Here is a 20,558-nt window from a genome sequence, read left to right on the forward strand (position 1 = left end):
CGCATCAGGCTCTGTGCTGACAGCTCAGAGCCTGGAGCCTACTTCAGATTGTGTCTCCCCTCTCTCTAACCCTCTCCTGCTCATGCTGTGTCTCTCTGTCTCTCAATAATAAATAAACGTTAAAAAAAATTTATTTTTGAGAGACAGAGAGAGTGTGAGCGGGTGATGGACAGAGAGAGAGGGAGACACAGGATCCGAAGCAGGCTCCAGGCTCTGAACTGTCAGCACTGACCCCGACACGGGGCTTGAACTCATGAACCGTGAGGTCATGTCCTGAGCCAAAGTTGGACGCTTAACTGACTGAGCCACCCAGGCATCCCAACAATTTTGATTTTAAAGAAAAGGATTTGACAAAATTAAATTACTCATTTTGATTTACTTTCAGAACTAATCTTGGTGGTGGTGGCTTTTTATTTCAGTACCATATCAGTCGATGTAGTAATTTGTTAATAACCAAGTTCCGTAATTTGTAAATGACTTGTTAAAATTATTAGAGCACATTTAAAGTTATTCAGTAACGATGTTACTTACTTCCATTTTGACATCCACCTCAGGTGGAGAAAGAGGCTTGATTCCAGTTGGGAAGGCCAGCGCAGCCTCAAGGTGATCTTGTCCAGAGACGGGTATGAGCTTCCAAATGCCGTCTGTCACACATGTCATGTGGAAGAACAATATCAGGAACCACTAGGAGGACACATTTACATGAGCTGTGCTGATTTAAAGTTATAATGCTGTTATTCTTGAATCCCAAATTAGATATTATGAATGGCAGATTATTTCTGCATAGTTACTTTTGTGGCATAAGTAATTGGAAATCTGTTAACATGACAAATACTAATTTCATTAATTCAGTTACATTTATACACACCTAGGGAGTTGGAGAGTTGAAGCAATACCGATAATAAGAAAAGACATTCAAAATGTCTCCAGTGCCTGAGCATTTTAGGAAAATGTTTGTTTTTAAGCCTGTTTTGTTTGAACTGTACTTTTTTTTTTTCTTTTTGTTTTTGCTTTGGCAGTGGACCTAATTTGAATTTCATCCCCCCCCCATCTAGTTCCCACTTAGAGATTTTATTAGACAGAAATATGTTCAATCATTAAGCAAACCAGTTAAGCAAAATGTTGATACAAAGAAGCCAATGAGAAAAAATTGCTCTTGATAATTGGGCTTTAAAGAAACTTGTCTAAGGGCATTTGCAGTTAAAGATTTTTTTTTTTATTCATGATGATTATCATGAACATTATTATAGACCTCTTATTTGACTAGTCAATTGTCTGCTAATTTACTTGCCATCTTTTTTTTCAGGTGGACCTCTCAACTTTTACTGAAACAATATCTGAATGATGGCATACCTTTGGGGACAGTCACACCCATTTCATGCAGAATCAGCTACAGTAGAGGTAAGTCAGTCAACAAAGACTTCTTGTGACTAATTCTTCTAGGGGTATGAAAGAGGAGGAGAGTGTATTATCATACTTCTTTCTTGACTTTAGGATTAGAGGATTCATCTGAAGTAATCAGCAAATTTGATGACAACTCAACAAATTAAGCAGAGTAGTATTACAGGGAAGACTTACCGGTGAGCAAAGTAAAACCCAAGTGAAAGCTGATGTAAAGAATTGCTTTATGGGTCATAAAAGTGCCGTTGTGAGTTTCCATTGTGTGGCACTGTGGGAGAATGAGTCTACACTTCGCAATTTTCAATAATTAGGATTTTAAGTCTATAGAGCATGTTTTATTGTTCTTTTTATATTGGATTTTCACTTCAGAAGTATGGATAAACCATCTAAAACAAAAAAAAATGGAGGAAGATTATGGCTTCTAGGTTTTTAGGCATAACAAGATGATGGCACTTCTATAGAACATTTTATTTACTTTTATTTCTTAGAGACCAGATACATTAAGTCAATTGCTCAAAATGTGAAACTTGATTCCTAGGTGTGCTCTGTGGTCCTAAATGGACAGATGCCAGATATATGATTTGAGGGACACTGGAAAGTGTCTCACCTCCTGATCTATAACCTAATGAAAATGGAATATCACTTTGCTTGCTTTCTAAGTCAACAGATATTCTATGTATTAAAGATATATACTCCAAGGAGGAATAACAAAGTGATTCTGTGATTTATACTTCATCATGAATGAAGTTATCAAACAATTTAAAAACTTATCAACTAGTTATGGTCATCTTTTTAAAGGAAGCAGGAGGTAGTGATTATCAAAACTTTAGGCATATCATGTTTTAGAAACATGTAAAGGGAAAGATAAATTTCATTTTCTTCCATTTTATGTTGGGTCAGCTAACTTTTGCAAACACAACTCTTTTTCACATGGCTAGCAACTTGGCACCATAACTCATATAGAAACTGAATGTAAAGTGTGGTCTCGTGTGTGTGTGCAGTAATTATTATTCTATTGATATTACCTACCATATGGATCCTGCTGGAGGTTGGATTAAGAACACTATTCCTGGGGCACCTGGGTGGCTCAGTCGGTTATGTGTCTGACTTCGGCTCAGGTCATGATCTCGCGGTCCGTGAGTTCTAGCCCCGCGTTGGGCTCTGTGCTGACAGCTCAGAGCCTGGAGCCTGTTTCAGATTCTGTGTCTCCCTCTCTCTCTGACCCTACCCCGTTCGTGCTGTGTCTCTCTCTGTCTCAAAAATAAATAAACGTTAAAAAAATGAAAAAAAAAAAAAGAACACTATTCCTTTCAGGGCGCCTGGGTGGCTCAATCGGTTACGTGTCTGACTTCAGCTTAGGTCATGATCTCACGGTTCGTGAGTTTGAGCCCCGTGTCGGGCTCCATGCTGACAGCTGAGCCTGGAGCCTGCTTCAGATTCTGTGTCTCCCTCTCTCTCTCTCTGCCCCTCCCCCCACTCATGCTCTGTCTCTGTCTCTCTCTCTCTCAAAAATGAATAAATGTAAAAAAAAAATATTAAAAAAAAAGAACACTGTTCCTTTCATGTTAATTTTCAAGTGACTTCCCCCGCCCCAAAGCCACCTAGTTGCCCTATTATACTTGGTGGAAATGATGGAATTAGAACTCTTAGGGAAAAAGCCCTCCATTCTGCCCTTTTCCACGGAAGCACAATCATCTGGTGATTCTCATCATTTCAGCTACATGAGATAACAATTTGATGTGAATGAATTTGTTTCTCTTTGCTTGTGTGTTCCAAGGAATTTCCACTGTGGAGTAGCCTAGGCAGGACAAGCCTTGTGACTAAGGCAAAAGATTAGTGAAAAAGAATTATTACAGTGGCAGTTTGAAGTCTCAGAAAGAGAAATAACCTAGTCAATTCCCAACTCTATCTTTGAGAAACAAGTTACTTTTCAGCCTGTTTGAACATCTGTGAAACAAGGCTTTGGATCAGATGATACAGATGTTTTGAGTTTGTATGGTATCATTAGTTTGTACGTCAGTACTCCTAACTTTGAATTGAGTTCATTTTGAAGGTTTAAATTATAATAATAAAAATAATAAAAATAGTAATCTTCCTGAGCACTATGTCCTAAATGCATTCTTGTAACTTCTTTACAGAAACCTCATGATGTAGGGACTGTTATTTCCATAATAATAGTCCAGAGAGGTGCAAAGAGGTTAAGTGACTTGCCCAAGGAAGCAGTGAAGCTGGGATTTGAACTCAAGGAGTTGTCTCCAAAGCTTGAACTCTTTTTAAAAAAATTTTTTTAATGTTTATTTATTCTTGAGAGAGAGCGAGCACGTGAGAGCGCGCACATGAGTGGAGGATGGGCAGAGTGGGAGAGGGACACAGAATCTGAAGCAGGCTCCAGGCTCTGAGCTGTTGGCACAGAGCCCGACGTGGGGCTCAAACTCACTAGTTGTGAGATCATGACCTGAGCTGAAGTCGGACGCTTTTAACCAACTGAGCCACCCAGGCGCCCCTCCAAAGCTTAAACTCTTAGCCACTAACTTAAAACACACAATTAAAAAATAAACCAAATCAAAAAGTTTTCAAATTTATCTTTTGTTAATCATTCAACCTAATGCGCAGTTATTTTGATTGATTAATAGATGGAATGAAATTTTAGAACTTTCTCATAGGTCCTAGAATGGTAGCTTTGATTTTGTGCAAATTTTCGCAGGTATTCTTTGCCCAACAATTCAGTGCTTCCTATCAAAATACCCAGCGACATGTCCTGACTTGTTCTTTCAGTGGAGACATCCTTTCCTAGCCAGGATTGGCAGAAGTAGCAATAGCATGCGTTGGCTTGTTCTGGAGGCTCTGGTGTGAAACTGAGCTGCATAGAGTAGAAGAAGAGCTTCTGTCATCTTGGCAGCATTTGTTGTTGGTTTGCCTCTTTGAAAGAATCTTCAGAGAGGAGCACAAAAGAGGATGTTGCAGGGTCCAAGAAAGTGTATGCAGGAAGAGTGGCAAGTTAGAAAATCCATTTATATTTCTACTGTAGCAGCCATAACATGTGAGGAAAAATTCATAGCAATTTATAACAGGTGAGAGGAAAAGGGAAGACGCAGAAAGAAATACTGTCAGAACTTATTAGATGTAAGTGTTTGTCACACACTGAAGATTTTTTTGTCATACAAGAAGTTGTACATAATTAATGTGTATAACTTGATGAGTTTGGAGCTAAGTATACACTCATGAAACCATCACCACAGTCTATGCCATAAACCTATTCATCAGCTCTCAAAGTTTTCTTCCTTTCTTTTATTTATTATTATTTTTGTTGTTGACAAGAACATTTGGTATAAGCTTTATCCTCTTAGCAAAATTTTAAGTATACAATACAGTATTGTTAACTATACATTTTGTGCTGTACTGTAGACCTTTAGGACTTATTCATCTTGTATGAAAAAAACTGTACTCGTTGACTAATACCTCCATTTCCTATGACACATTTTTCTACTAACCTAAAGTTGTGGATGTCAGCCCTGGATAAGAATAATTAAGAGTTTGGCCAAACAAGGTCTTCTCATTATGCCTTACCTCAAGAAAGTTAGGTGGAAAACCTAGGTGATTCTTTTCTTTTTAATAATAAATCTATTATTTATTTAATATTAAATTCTGTATGCAGAAACTTTTATCTGCAAGACAAACCAAACATCAGTGTCTGGTCCATGGGTCTGATGATGGAAAGACACTCCTTCAGCTATGCCAAGCTATGTGCTTACTTGAGGGGTGTGTGTGTGTGTGTGTGTGTGTGTGTGTGTGTGTGTGTGTTTTACCTCCAGGTTAGGACCATATAAATCTTATAAATGTTACTATCAACACTAGTCAGTTGGATATGGGAAGACATGACTGAAGTTAATCCTGTATTTTGTGTTTAAATACTCATTTTTGGCTTAGTAGCAATGACTTGTTGCAGGAGTGGAAACCTGTCATTATCCCTTTACATAAATACAAGATTACCTGATTCTGTGCTGCTTTCTAATTAAGAGAGTTCTTTGCAATCCTCTCTTGATTATGAAGGAACGTAAATACTTCCTTTGCCTTCTGAGGAAATGAGGACATACTTATTCTTTCAATGTCACTGTTTTCTTATATTATCATAATTTGATGCTCTGTGTTTCCACACAGAATTTTCTGTTGGCTAATTTAATAATGAGAAATTCAGCACAAAGAAAACATCAGAGATGTTCCAAGGCATAAATTTTGAAATATGATGGTCTCACACACTTCATGGGAATGAAGGTGGAAATCGAGACAGTGTTGAGGAGTAAAAAAGTTGTAGTTGTTCAGATGTGTTGTTTTCCACAAATCATGGAAACAACTGAGGTGGAAGGATCCATTTAAAGTTATGATTTTAAAAAAATGAAACAAAATAAAGCAGAAATCAGGCTCTTAGATGCAGAGAACAGATTGGTGATTGCCAGAGGTGGGGGGGGTGGGGGGTAGAACAAATGGGTAAAAGAGGTCAAGAGGTACAAACTTACGGTTATAAATAAGTCATGGGTATATAATATCCAGTTTGGTCACTGCAGTTAATACTGAATTGTGTAGTTGAAAATTGTAAAGAGAGTAGACCTTAAAAGCCTTTATCACAAGAAAAATATGTTTTGTAACTACGTATGGTGACAGGTGTTACCTAGACTAATCATGGCGATCGTTTCATAATATAAAATATTGAATCAAAATCTGTCTCCATAAAGTTATTTTTGTATCTCGCTACATGTCACATAACTTCTAAATAGTGTGCTATCAAAGTCCTTCTTGAGGAGTTCACGAAAAAGGAGATTCCATGACTTTCGGGTAGTTTGTTTTCCTTGTTAAATGTGGAAGAGATCATTGTGCCCTGAAAAAGAACCTCACAAATGCTTCAAAATAGTAGCCAATCATGTATTTGCATTCTTTCTATCTATTCCTTTGTCTTTACCTTTTTATCCCTCTATCTCCCAATCTTAGAGATGGATATAGATTGCTCTGTCCTCTATGTCCAAATAGATGTATTTGCCTACAACGTACTACATTTTTCATCTTAAGAATTACATCTAGATTTCTAGTCTTTTAAAAATTATTTTCACTGCTTTCTTTGTATTCTTTCCAACTTTTCATGCTCTCCCCAAGTCTTAGAGCTGAACGCAAGCAGAGTATTTTGACAGAGTAATAATTATGTACTATTACTACCGAATTGCTATAGATAAACCTTTACATTTATGTCACTTTATTGAATGACCCTAAGGAAGTAAGTTGCTTCTCTGGGTCTCTGTTTGCCTGACTACAATCAGGGTTTCTGTAAGAATTAAATTAGAAGGTGTAGTTCTCCTGGCCACCTGGTTGTTCTTAACAGTGTCTAGTTTCTTCCTACTCTGGTCACTGAATCCATTTGCACTTGTTCTTTTAGACATCATTCCCTTGAGTTTTAACCATGTCTGTGTTGTGTTTAGATTTTTCTGTTTTACATTTTTTTTTAAAGAAAAAAAAAAAAAAAGCAAAGACACCAACCTAGAATGGCCCATGTCTTGTCACAGAGGGATCAGGCAGAACAGAAGGAATCTCGGTCTTCACTTGTGGAAAACGTGGTTTCTGGCACCTGGAATTCAAAACAATTATCTTCTTTTCTTATCAGTGATTCCCCTTAATTAAAAATGATCTCAGACTGTGTTGTTGAACAAGTGTTAAAACATATCATCTCTGGGGGCGCCTGGGTGGCTCAGTCGGTTAAGCGTCCAACTGCGGCTCAGGTCATGATCTCACTGTTCGTGAGTTTGAGCCCCGCGTCGGTCTCTGTGCTGACAGCTCAGGGCCTGGAGCCTGCTTCCGATTCTGTGTCTCCCTCTCTCTCTGCGCCTCCCCTGCTCATGCTCTCTCAATAATAAATAAACGTTAAAAAAATTTAAAAAACCAAAAAACATATCATCTCTGGTTCAGAGTTACTCATTTTTAGACCCAGTGAAGACGTGGAGAAAGTGCTGAATTGCCAATAACCAGAAGGAAATATCTTTAACTTTTACTTGTTTCTTAATTGTTAGATGCATTGAAGCTTGTCAGTTGAGTGCATTTTTTTTTTTCACACTCTCACCTGACTTTTGAAAGTAAAGGTAAATTGACCTTGCTGTTCTTATTCTTCAAACTTTGTATAAATAGGAGGATCTGGGGATATTTTTGGAATTTACCTATATGGCCTTCTGGGGTTGATCTGGAACGTCTGAGTCGAGCCATCCACTTTTCTTCACTGAACATCCACTCTAATCCAGTTTCTGCTCCGCAAGTCTGCACTTGTGCAAGTCTGCACCCAAGGTGAATTGTACAGTTAAAGGATGAGGAAGGTCAGCCAAAGCAAGATCTAAAGTTCTGAAGATACTTATTTTGTGGCATCCCTTTGAAGGAAGACATAAAAATAACAGGCGTGTCCTGGGAGACAAACCCAGGCTTCTGGGACTGATGGCTGTCACCAGAGCCGTGGTACCTTTTTCATTATGTTAGGTACCTTACCTTCTCTTTACTCCAGCTTTTCTCTCTGAAGCATTGTAGAATGTCAAAACATTTGTCTAAAGGACCGTTGCAAATTACCAAACAAATAATAAACGAGTGACAGCCCCACCTCATCCAGCACCTCCGCTAGCACCATTCCTGCGTGAAGAAGAGATCCAGAGTCCCCAGGTATTTCCTTTCTGACTAGGAGGATGGAAAAAACATATCAACTAGAAAAAGATGTAAATTAGTGATACAAATACATATGTAAGTCAGTTATTTACATTATATTTCTTAATAACTATTAATTATAGAGAGTAGTTCCCCTTTTACTAAATGGTTAAGGAATACCCATAAATTTGTTGCCAAACAGTTTTATTGTAACAGTGTTACACTGTTAAAGTTTTAGGGTGTACTGTTTAAAATTTGTAATACATCAAGTAAAAAGACAGTTTGAAAATTTTTTTTCTTTTGCTTAAAACAATTTTTATTTTTGGTGAAAAAATACAGATACATTTTTGCTTTGAGTTCACTTTTACATAGCAAATCAATGTTAGGACCTCCTAGACAAGATTAATCTATTTTTATTAGAAAGCATATTTATTTCCACTTCCCCCTCACATAGCCTTTGCTGTCATGACATAGATTCCTCTGCAGTTTGGCAATGCAGCAACGTTTCTAACTTACCTAAGTTGGGTTTTAAGAGGCAACATTAAAATACTTTGAGGATTCCGAAAATACTTTTGAACTTGGGATAAGGATAATTATGATTATTATTTAATTCCCATGCATAATAGAGGCACAAATCAACCCTGTGTGATCTAGACCCCAGAGCGAGCTTCCCAGTGGTACCAGCAAGGCAACTTCCTTAGGACCTGGCAGCTGCTCCGCAGAGTCTAGTTCCCTCCACGGAGTCTAGTTCCCCCCACGGAGTCTAGTTCCCTCCACGGAGTCTAGTTCCTCCACAGAGTCTAGTTCCTTCCACAGAGACTAGTTCCCTCCACGGAGTCAAGTTCCCCCCACGGAGTCTAGTTCCCCCCACGGAGTCTAGTTCCCTCCACAGAGTCAAGTTCCCTCCATAGAGTCTAGTTCCCTCCACAGAGTCCCCTCACTTCAACATGGGCACACTGCAGCTGTTGTTGAAGCAGCAGGATTGTCTTGACAGAACAGATCGCCCACACTTCTTTCCTAGCACATAACCTTCCTGTCAGTCATGGTGCCAGGGAGAGGGAAGAATGTTAGATGTAGGGACATTTAGGAGGCCTCTACCCACCCAGGTAGCCTCAGGACTGTATCCTTCTGTGTTAAAACACACTTTATTACTCTGCATTCCATCTGGAAAAACAAATACATTTTGAATATGGCAAACAAACAAACAAACCCAGAGAAGAGTATTTTATGTACAATTAGAGATAACGGAGCTCAACAATGACCTTGTAAAGACTCAGCTAAGACAAAAATGTTGATGAGCAGACAGAATGTTCTCTCTGGGCTAAAGGCTGAAGATCTTGAATGACCAGAAATGATTTGAAGAACTGCATTGCCATCATGGCCATGTGCATGAAGTCATAACTTCTAAATCTAACATTGTTATGCTAGAGAATTAAATTTCTGAAGCTATTTAAAAGGAGTGAGGCTTAACAGAGGTTACTGACAATCTCTTTCCATACCCATTTTTGACTTGAAATGGTGCTTATCATACATATTCAAAAATTTCACCATATGCTATTCTGGTCAGATGCCTCTTTTGCTTATGAGAAGAAACATGTTTTGTATTCTCACAAAGTCTGTGGACATTGTTAACGTAATAAACATCGTTATATGTCATACGTAAGCTACATCTACCTACTGACATTAAAAAAAATAGAATAAAGTTCAAGAACTATTAACACAAGATTTGTACTGAGAAGGGTGTAGGAAGGAGCTCGACGTAAATTATTTTCTTTGGATGGATCATTTCAAAGTAGTTTACAAAAACACAAAATATTATTTACACAATACTAAACTTTTCCTAAATGTTCTATGATATTTCTATTTCAAAACTGTCTTATTTTGAGAATTGAGGAATATACATACAGCAAGTTTAACGCATAAGCCAATAGCCCTTAGCTTGAGCGAAAGATGCATTTAGAGTCTCCCAACACCGAGAAAGGTGGCAAAAACTCAGCTGCACCTACGTCCTTTTTCCAAGCAGCTCGAAATGCTTTAGCAAAGACCTTATGACTCTTACATCATTATTAGTGACATAAGAAAAGGTGACAGAGACAAGAACTGGGGCTCTTGACACCAAGTGCCTAATCCCCTGAAACACACTGCATTTTATTTAAAGCGACAGATACCTTTCATTGGCACTGCCCAAATAGAAGTTTAAAAGCTGTTAATTGTTAAGTGAAAATTTTCCCACTGAATACGATCTTAAGGTTTTTTGAGAAACATCAAGATTTACTACCACCTGAATGGTATTTGAGAAGTAAGAGTGACAACATGTTCAGTTTGGGGATATTAACTAGAAAATTTAAACTAATCATGATCAGTTTATGAGAGTACCAAATTAGTGCCCAATTAGACCAATACTGTGAGCTTTGCTATGCTACTTGGAACAGTTTGGTCCAACTATCTATCTTCAGCTGCTATGTTTATTCCAGTTCATTCTGGTCATATCAGACGGGAACAAGGATCTTCTGTACTGATCGTATTATGTGACCCTCATAGCTCCGCCGGAGTTTGTAGGTTGCCGGGAACATTGGCAATGGGACAAATCACTCTTTCTGTCACTATCACATTTTGTGTGAGACACGGCTCAAAGACTGTAGTGGAAGGTTGCACGAGAGAACCAGAGGCCGAGTAAGTCTCTGTTACCAAATAGCTACCAGGCTGCAAAGGGTCAGGCATGGCAATGGCTGGCTGGAGAACAGAGCCGGAAGCAGGCAAAGCGGAAGCTCCTTGACTGCCTGGCACAGGCTGGCCCCTAACGGATTCTGACTGTTGGATGTCTACGGAATAGCCACAGGGTTCAATCCTAGAATGGCCTTCTTGGGTAGGTGGCTGAGATTGTTTGGCTTCATCATCAATCCCGAGGCTAATCTCAGCAAGCTTTTTAAATTTGGGGCCAAGCGAGTCCAAGAAGCTGTCATCCAGCTCATCGGCAATAAAACTGCAACAACCCACAGAGCCCACGGGAGAACTGGGGGCACCCATTCCTTCGTTATCATAGATCAGCAAGCAGTCATTTGCTTCCTGGGTGTCGTCTTCTTCTGCACAGGCAAATGCTTTCTAAAGGTGGAGAAGAGTGGAAAAAAATGAATTTTAAAAGCGTGTCAGTTGAAGAATACAGTACAGTTCGCAGAACTCAAGGTTTGATCATGAATGTGTGATTTAGGTAATCCATAGAAGTAAAGGCACGTTTTGTATATCGACAGTCTTGTTACAGAAATTATCTGGTGTTTGGAGAACAGTATAGTTGATATTCTTTCAAAATTGAATCTGGCCTAGGCTCGTGTTTTAATTCTGGGTTTTGAAGGTACTAACGTGGATTTAGGCCTACAAAACGAGTGTGTTCAAAGCCGGGAGGTTATTCACTAGGACAAGTGTGGGGTTTCCTGTGTGTACCTCTGTTAGTGCTAGACTCCCCAAACCTTGTGGGAGCCTGACCCCTAACTAAGGCTCACACCACAACTCAGAAAATCCCAAGAGTCCTCATCCCAAACAAGCTCTCCCTGCCAGTCACCATGTCCGGATCTGCCTTCTCAGCAACAGGCCACATCCCAGGACTTACCAGCTCTGATACTGAAGCTGTGTGTGAAATCTGTTCTAATGATGCACCAATCAAGAGGCAAGACCTTCCTCTTAAAGTCTTCTCTGTTCCTGAACCCTTGTTCCTTTCAGTTCTATGCTTCCTCACGCTTCATCCGATCTTCGATCATATTCTTTTTTCCCACTTTTATTTTTGGGTCATTTATTCAATGGTTCTTCAACTTTTGGGGGCAAAGACTCCTTTGAAAATGTGAAAAATACTACAACCCTGTCTCAGAAAACTATGCATGTGTGTTCTGGCATACTTTATGGTATAAGAAACACAAAGCAAGCTGCTTTGTATTCCTAAAGAAGTTGCTGCTGATCCTGACATGCAAAAGATTTTGCTTTCCATTGTTATTCCGGCTGGGGGGATGAAGTTCCACTTGTTATTTGATCTCCCTTTGTGTCTAAATACCATTTTTCCTTTTGACTAGTAGCCCCATTGTGGCAGCCACCTTACATCATCTGTATTATTTTGGCAAAGAACCCTATTTTTTTCTTACATTTTAACAAGCTGTAAATAAAATAACAACAAAAACGAATTGCAAAACTGAAGTATAGTCAAGTGAAAAGACACCTAATGTAAAGATAACAAAGCCACAGAGTTTTCGACCCAATTACCTGAGAAAAATAGGAGTCCAGGAAATTCATGCTTACTGCTCCTTCCCCATAGTCCTTATTGGTTCCTCCAGTGGAATGCCTTGTTCTCATCGTTCCAGACTGTCCTGCAGAACCAATGCCAAGTCCGGTGCCTGTGCCGAATCCTGCAGCGGCCCCAGATCCTGTAGCTGCTCCAAGCTTGGTGGTCAGTTCCATTCCCGAAGCTCCTTCCACCACTGTCCCTCCAGCATATGTATTCATACAAACTTCTAAAAACGGGAGAAAATTCTGTAGCATCTTATGCTGTAATTTTTTAAATTGTTTTTTGATATCCCTGAACAGATGCCAAGTAAAGCAAATAAGTATGTAAGTGGGAGAAATTACAATTAAATGACTAGAGGTGGTAAGAACATCCTATGGTCTGATATGTGAGAGTAACAGAGGAGATGAGGCTGTAACAGAGGACCTTAGCAGATGAAATAGCTCTGCAAGCATACTAATTGAAAAATATACACAGGAAATAGGTTTTCAGTGACAAGAGCCAGAAATAATAAAGTAAAAACAGAATATTCAGCACATAGCCATGGAAAGCTTCTAAGGCAATGCTTATTTGTTTTCAGGAAAAAAAGAAATTGAAATTAAGCTGTCATATTGCTGTAGTATGGAAACTAAAGAGGAAACATGCATAATATAATCAAGCACATTAGCAGGCACTAATTTAGTGTCTTGGAGCCTAAAGAAAATTTAACGAGTTATGACTATTCTATTACCTTTACATTACACTTTCATGGAAAATTATATTTTTCTAGAGAATTCTGAATATAGTTTTTGCTATGTAAATAAAACGGGAGAAGCAGGTGAGGATCTGGGGTAGCTGATAAAGGCAGACATTTTGGGTGATCTCATGCAGACTTTGCAGGCTAGATATTTAAAAACAATCTGTTGCTATGTGTGGAATTAAGAAAAAATTTTAATATTAGGCATTAGTTCTTGTTCCTCCAGTGTATGCCTTAGTTGTGGCATTGAGATAATATGAATAAAATGGTCATTTGGTAAGCCAAAGAAATAAATAATTTCGCCTATGTCACAACATAAACGATCTTGTCCCATTATGCTTGAATATGAAACTGTTACTTGAACTCAAATCGGGGTATTGTTAGTTCTGGGGAAGGAAGAAGGGCAACAATATAGAAGATGTGCACATGTGAGGTTTAACTGCAAATATTATCCAATGTTAAGAATAGTCAGAGTTGAGTGGTAGGTACACAGTATTTGCTATATTTTCCTTTACATTTTCTACATGTGAACTCTTTCCTAATTAAAAAAAATAGTAATTGACTGAGAGCTATACTTCAGTTTATCAAAGTTTGGAAAATATATAACAAATCTTCAGATATTAAAAATGACGGCATCACTGGACAATGAACTTCAACGAACTTACTGAAACCTGAGCTAGGTCATGGAATCGACTGATATACTAATAGTAAATCTTTTCATTGAAACCCATTGTTCACTGGTAACATCTCCCCAGCATGTGTACATATGTGCAAATTATTAAGAAAATGATTTAGAGCACTTATTATTTTTCAGTATTTCTTATTTAATCCAATATTGCCTTAAAAATATCCATTTGTTGTTCACTTACCAGAATTTTCCATGAAATCGGCTCCATTGGCAGTTATAGGCGGCACACGAATATTTGTGATTTCCTGCAAACCAAAATAAATATATTTAAATGTCCCAAAAATAAATATATTTAAAAATGAACCAAATTTCATGGCAATATGGGTGAAATGGGCTGTTTGCAAAAGATGACTTTACAAGAAGCCCAAATTATTGCAGGACTAACCATTTTTATGATGTAACATCTGAAGAGCTATGATCCTAAAAGGTTCCATTTATTTCAACATTGACTCACAGAGGTCTTTAAAGATCGAGGAGTGTCTTATTTTTATACCTTGCTACTGTTTTTCCTATCTGAATATAAATCTGAGTTTGCTCTATGTTATTGAAATAAATGTTTTAATATTTTTTTAATGTTTATTTATTTATTTTGAGAGAGAGAGAGAAAGAGTGCATTTGTGAGCAGGGGAGGGGCAGAGAGAGAGGCGAGGGAAAATTCCAAGCAGGGCTCAATCCCATGAGATCAAGACCTGAGCCAAAATCAATAGTCGGACCAACCGACTGAGCCAAACAGGTGCCCTGAAATGTTTTAGAAACTGGGTCCTCACCTTGTCTTCAGGTTGAGCTCCTTCGATTCCCCACTGATGAATTGTTCCTTCCGAACCATCAGGAACTGGGATAAATCCTCCTGCCACTCCCCCCATAGAACCCATCCCGCAGTCACAGATCAGCAGCAGAAGAGGGGCCACTGGTTATAAAGGAAAACAAAATATTGCAACATTTGAGTCATTTGGAAACAATTTGTCGTGACAGTTGTCTGAAAAGTTACAAAGAAAATACAATATTTTCAGTACTCATGGAACATCTAATAGAAAGAAAAATTAGTTTCTACAAAATAAAGTGTAAGCATCCTAAAATTTCATATAATTATGAAACCGAAGGAGATAGATCATTCTTGTGATATGTGTATTTTCTTAAAACAGGGACTGTTTGATGAATGGTAAAAGTGGTTGTTCAATTCCTCAATCCTTTTCTGTAGTAGATATATATTTTTATTGCATTTATTTGTATATGCTGAGCTATGTATATTACGTCAGGTGAATACACACCTGATTGGTCAGGATTTTTGGCAGGTGGGCGGGGTAACGTTCCTGTAATCAGGACTCTACAGATCTCCTAGTAAACAGCAATTAACCGGCAAACTCCCTCCACAAGTAGAATGATGAGCTAATACCAATGCACTCTTAATTGTGATTTAAGAATCTCTAGCTTGAAATCAAAAAATATATGGAAACAAACGAAAATGAAAATACAACAATCCAAACGCTTTGGGACGCAGCGAAGGCAGTCCTGAGAGGAAAATACATTGCAATCCAGGCCTATCTCAAGAAACAAGAAAAATCCCAAATACAAAATCTAACAGCACACCTAAAGGAAATAGAAGCAGAACAGCAAAGGCAGCCTAAACCCAGCAGAAGAAGAGAAATAATAAAGATCAGAGCAGAAATAAACAATATAGAATCTAAAAAAACTGTAGAGCAGATCAACGAAACCAAGAGTTGGTTTTTTGAAAAAATAAACAAAATTGACAAACCTCTAGCCAGGCTTCTCAAAAAGAAAAGGGAGATGACCCAAATAGATAAAATCATGAATGAAAATGGAATGATTACAACCAATCCCTCAGAGATACAAACAATTATCAGGGAATACTATGAAAAATTATATGCCAACAAATTGGACAACCTGGAAGAAATGGACACATTCCTGAACACCCACACTCTTCCAAAACTCAATCAGGAGGAAAGAGAAAGCTTGAACAGACCCATAACCAGCGAAGAAATTGAATCGGTTATCAAAAATCTCCCAACAAATAAGAGTCCAGGACCAGATGGCTTCCCAGGGGAGTTCTACCAGACATTTAAAGCAGAGATAATACCTATCCTTCTCAAGCTATTCCAAGAAATAGAAAGGGAAGGAAAACTTCCAGACTCATTCTATGAAGCCAGTATTACTTTGATTCCTAAACCAGACAGAGACCCAGTCAAAAAAGAGAACTACAGGCCAATATCCCTGATGAATATGGATGCAAAAATTCTCAATAAGATACTAGCAAATCGAATTCAACAGCATATAAAAAGAATTATTCACCATGATCAAGTGGGATTCATTCCTGGGATGCAGGGCTGGTTCAACATTCGCAAATCAATCAACGTGATACATCACATTAACAAAAAAAAAGAGAAGAACCATATGATCCTGTCAATCGATGCAGAAAAGGCCTTTGACAAAACCCAGCACCCTTTCTTAATAAAAACCCTTGAGAAAGTCGGGATAGAAGGAACATACTTAAAGATCATAAAAGCCATTTATGAAAAGCCCACAGCTAACATCATCCTCAACGGGGAAAAACTGAGAGCTTTTTCCCTGAGATCAGGAACACGACAGGGATGTCCACTCTCACCGCTGTTGTTTAACATAGTGCTGGAAGTTCTAGCATCAGCAATCAGACAACAAAAGGAAATCAAAGGTATCAAAATTGGCAAAGATGAAGTCAAGCTTTCGCTTTTTGCAGATGACATGATATTATACATGGAAAATCCGATAGACTCCACCAAAAGTCTGCTAGAACTGATACATGAATTCAGCAAAGTTGCAGGATACAAAATCAATGTCCAGAAATCAGTTGCATTCTTATACACTAACAATGAAGCAACAGAAAGACAAATAAAGAAACTGATCCCATTCACAATTGCACCAAGAAGCATAAAATACCTAGGAATAAATCTAACCAAAGATGTAAAGGATCTGTATGCTGAAAACTATAGAAAGCTTATGAAGGTAATTGAAGAAGACTTAAAGAAATGGAAAGACATTCCCTGCTCATGGATTGGAAAAATAAATATTGTCAAAATGTCAATACTACCCAAAGCTATCTACACATTCAATGCAATCCCAATCAAAATTGCACCAGCATTCTTCTCGAAATTAGAACAAGCAATCCTAAAATTCATATGGAACCACAAAAGGCCCCGAATAGCCAAAGGAATTTTGAAGAAGAAGACCAAAGCAGGAGGCATCACAATCCCAGACTTTAGCCTCTACTACAAAGCTGTCATCATCAAGACAGCATGGTATTGGCACAAAAACAGACACACAGACCAATGGAATAGAATAGAAACCCCAGAACTAGACCCACAAACGTATGGCCAACTCATCTTTGACAAAGCAGGAAAGAACATCCAATGGAAAAAAGACAGCCTCTTTAACAAATGGTGCTGGGAGAACTGGACAGCAACATGCAGAAGGTTGAAACTAGACCACTTTCTCACACCATTTACAAAAATAAACTCAAAATGGATAAAGGACCTAAATGTGAGACAGGAAACCATCAAAACCTTAGAGGAGAAAGCAGGAAAAGACCTCTCTGACCTCAGCCGTAGCAATCTCTTACTCGACACATCCCCAAAGGCAAGGGAATTAAAAGCAAAAGTGAATTACTGGGACCTTATGAAGATAAAAAGCTTCTGCACAGCAAAGGAAACAACCAACAAAACGAAAAAGGCAACCAACGGAATGGGAAAAGATATTTGCAAATGACATATCGGACAAAGGGCTAGTATCTAAAATCTATAAAGAGCTCACCAACTCCACACCCGAAAAACAAATAACCCAGTGAAGAAATGGGCAGAAAACATGAATAGACACTTCTCTAAAGAAGACATCCAGATGGCCAACAGGCACATGAAAAGATGTTCAGCGTCGCTCCTTATCAGGGAAATACAAATCAAAACCACACTCAGGTATCACCTCACGCCAGTCAGAGTGGCCAAAATGAACAAATCAGGAGACTATAGATGCTGGAGAGGATGTGGAGAAACGGGAACCCTCTTGCACTGTTGGTGGGAATGCAAATTGGTGCAGCCGCTCTGGAAAGCAGTGTGGAGGTTCCTCAGAAAATTAAAAATAGACCTACCCTATGACCCAGCAATAGCACTGCTAGGAATTTATCCAAGGGATACAGGAGTACTGATGCATAGGGGCACTTGTACCCCAATGTTCATAGCAGCACTCTCAACAATAGCCAAATTATGGAAAGAGCCTAAATGTCCATCAACTGATGAATGGATAAAGAAATTGTGGTTTATATACACAATGGAATACTATGTGGCAATGAGAAAAAATGAAATATGGCCCTTTGTAGCAACGTGGATGGAACTGGAGAGTGTAATGCTAAGTGAAATAAGCCATACAGAGAAAGACAGATACCATATGGTTTCACTCTTATGTGGATCCTGAGAAACTTAACAGGAACCCATGGGGGAGGGGAAGGAAAAAAAAAAAAAGAGGTTAGAGTGGGAGAGAGCCAAAGCATAAGAGACTGTTAAAAACTGAGAACAAACTGAGGGTTGATGGGGGGTGGGAGGGAGGGGAGGGTGGGTGATGGGTATTGAGGAGGGCACCTTTTGGGATGAGCACTGGGTGTTGTATGGAAACCAATTTGTCAATAAATTTCATAAAAAAAAAAATAAAAAAAAAAAAAAAAGAATCTCTAGCTTGGAGGGGCCTTCCAGTCAGGGTAATTTTCATTCTTTCTGTGCATATCTGTCACATCTCAGCAATAAAGATTAACATCATTCTCATGCTAATGGACCAAGAGAAAAATGTACTCTTTCTTGAAAAGAAGCCCTGGAAAGCTAGGTAGTCAGTGACCCCACCCTCACATCTGGCCTGTCAAGTCTTCTTGAATCCTCACGTTTGAATTCTGTCCATTTAGAGGTGGTTTAGTGAGGGGTTTAAGAGCACAGCCTCTGGAGTCAGACTTGCAGGGTTTGTATTTTGGCTCCAACCCTCACCAGCTAGATACGTTATATCATCTTTTCTCATTTCTATTCATCCAGAGATTCATCCAGAGAATGGGAGAATGCATTTGATCTATATCATAGCTTATCGTGAGGATCAAATAAGTTAGTAGTATAAGAAAGGGTAGTGAGTGCTATGAGCTTTTGCTGGTATCGTTTGGATGGGTTACGTCAGTTATGCAAATTAGGTCAGTCCTGTATATTAGCTCTATACAAAATGAAAAAAGGCCAAGTATATAAATAAAATAGGTTGGGCATAATTGATGTATTTTCTTAAAGTCTAATATAATGTTCATGTAAATGATACTAGTACAGGCTTTTTTAAATTGCCATTCTCAATTTCATGACTTTGTTAGTGTGCGGGATTGAGTCCCGTGAGTTGACAAATTAGTTTTTAAGGTGATGAAGGTACATCTGTACGCTGAGCATTTTTAGGTGGGCATGAATAATCTTTTAGTGATCTTGCTTGTCACTGTATCTGCAACATATATCTGGTTTTTATATATGTATCCAGAAAAAGTTTTCCAAAGTGTTGAGTGCATTTCTACGGTCTGAAAAATGTGTGTTCTGTCCTGCGCAAAAATCAAAACATGGCGTTTTTTCAAATGGTAGCAACACAGGAAGCAAATGTGATCGTGAGAATATAACACAGTGTGTCTTCTCTGATTGCCATCTGGAGCCGCAATCCCAAATGTACAATGGCCTGCCTCTATGATTTATCCACACCCTTAAAGTCAGCATTTCAAAATTAAGCTCATCAGTGCCACTCTATGTATCTGTGCCTCATCTAATATTTCCAGTTTCATTGAGTGATTTAAGTGACAACTGAATTCAGTGGTTCAGCTGGGTTTCTTATCCATTCTTCATATTCATCAGTCTCCAAATCTTCTCCACGTAATGGAGATTACGTGTACATCTCCATTACACGTATAACAAATATAATTGTTATATTGTAAATATAACAACGCCTCACACATTTACCCTTTCTTTTCCAGTCTCATATCACAGCTCTGAATCTGGCTTTGATCATCTCCTTGCAAGTATTACAATAACCTCCTAACTGTAATTTCATTTCTAATTTAGCGCAAACACCACTGCCCGTGTTATCTTTCCAAAACACAAATATGAACCTGCTAGGTTTTTATTCAGACACGTTCAGCAGCTCTTTTTTCTCATAACTTAAGGAACAAACACCGTAACAGGTGTATGTAAGCCCTTTCAAGTTGGTGCCAGTGCATTCTCCAGGTTCAGCTCCTTTACTGTCCACAGTTTCCCCATTTGTTAGCCTCCCAACATGTGAGTCCTAAAACAGCAGAAGCATTTTCTGGCTTTTGCCCAGTGCTGTTGCCCTTTGGAAACACTTTCCCCTTTTTGTACTTATACCTGACTCATTTTTCGAGCCACAAATTGATGATTCTCCTATTCTGTGAAGCCCCAGTAATAGCCCTTGGTAGTAAATTCTTCGATAGCTGTTATCATGGTATAGTTTCTTCCATAGACTGAGACACACACACATCTGTGAACTACGTGAAAACCAGAATCAGGTTCCCTTTTTCAGCTGGATGCTTGTCGAGACTCACATAGATGCACTTGGAAAATTTGGTTTTGAAATCGAGTAATATGATATTGAAAAACTGAAAGGTATGTCAATTTCAGCTGTTAAATGACATGGTGCGTGATAACTGCAAAATAGGAAACACTTGTGAGGAAGGAGGAAGGAGAATATACCACGTGTGTTGGACGACTCTGGAGGTCACACCGCAGTTGTAAATATAACAACTTACTATT

At 38.6% G+C, this 20,558-nt stretch overlaps 2 protein-coding genes across 5 annotated transcripts in view; one reads left to right on the forward strand and one right to left on the reverse strand.

The window, feature by feature from the left end:
- Nucleotides 1-20,558, forward strand: part of DSC1 (desmocollin 1) — a 360,764-nt gene that overhangs the window by 7,241 nt on the left and 332,965 nt on the right. For all 4 annotated transcript variants that reach the window (XM_030336571.2, XM_030336568.2, XM_030336570.2 and 1 more), the window contains exon 2: nucleotides 1,307-1,401. In XM_030336571.2, the coding sequence (XP_030192431.1) occupies nucleotides 1,342-1,401 (60 nt within the window). In that variant the 5' untranslated portion in view covers nucleotides 1,307-1,341. The remainder of the gene's footprint in view (nucleotides 1-1,306; nucleotides 1,402-20,558) is intronic.
- The window catches only part of DSG3 (desmoglein 3), a 34,615-nt gene continuing 24,539 nt past the window's right edge, over nucleotides 10,483-20,558 (reverse strand). The window contains 4 exon segments of the mRNA XM_032595449.1: nucleotides 10,483-11,166; nucleotides 12,310-12,557; nucleotides 13,934-13,997; nucleotides 14,520-14,659. Coding sequence (XP_032451340.1) covers nucleotides 10,549-11,166; nucleotides 12,310-12,557; nucleotides 13,934-13,997; nucleotides 14,520-14,659 — 1,070 coding nt within the window. The 3' untranslated portion in view covers nucleotides 10,483-10,548.

The sequence above is a fragment of the Lynx canadensis genome, chromosome D3, assembly GCF_007474595.2.
Source record: "Lynx canadensis isolate LIC74 chromosome D3, mLynCan4.pri.v2, whole genome shotgun sequence".
Classification (NCBI taxonomy): Eukaryota; Metazoa; Chordata; class Mammalia; order Carnivora; family Felidae; genus Lynx; species Lynx canadensis.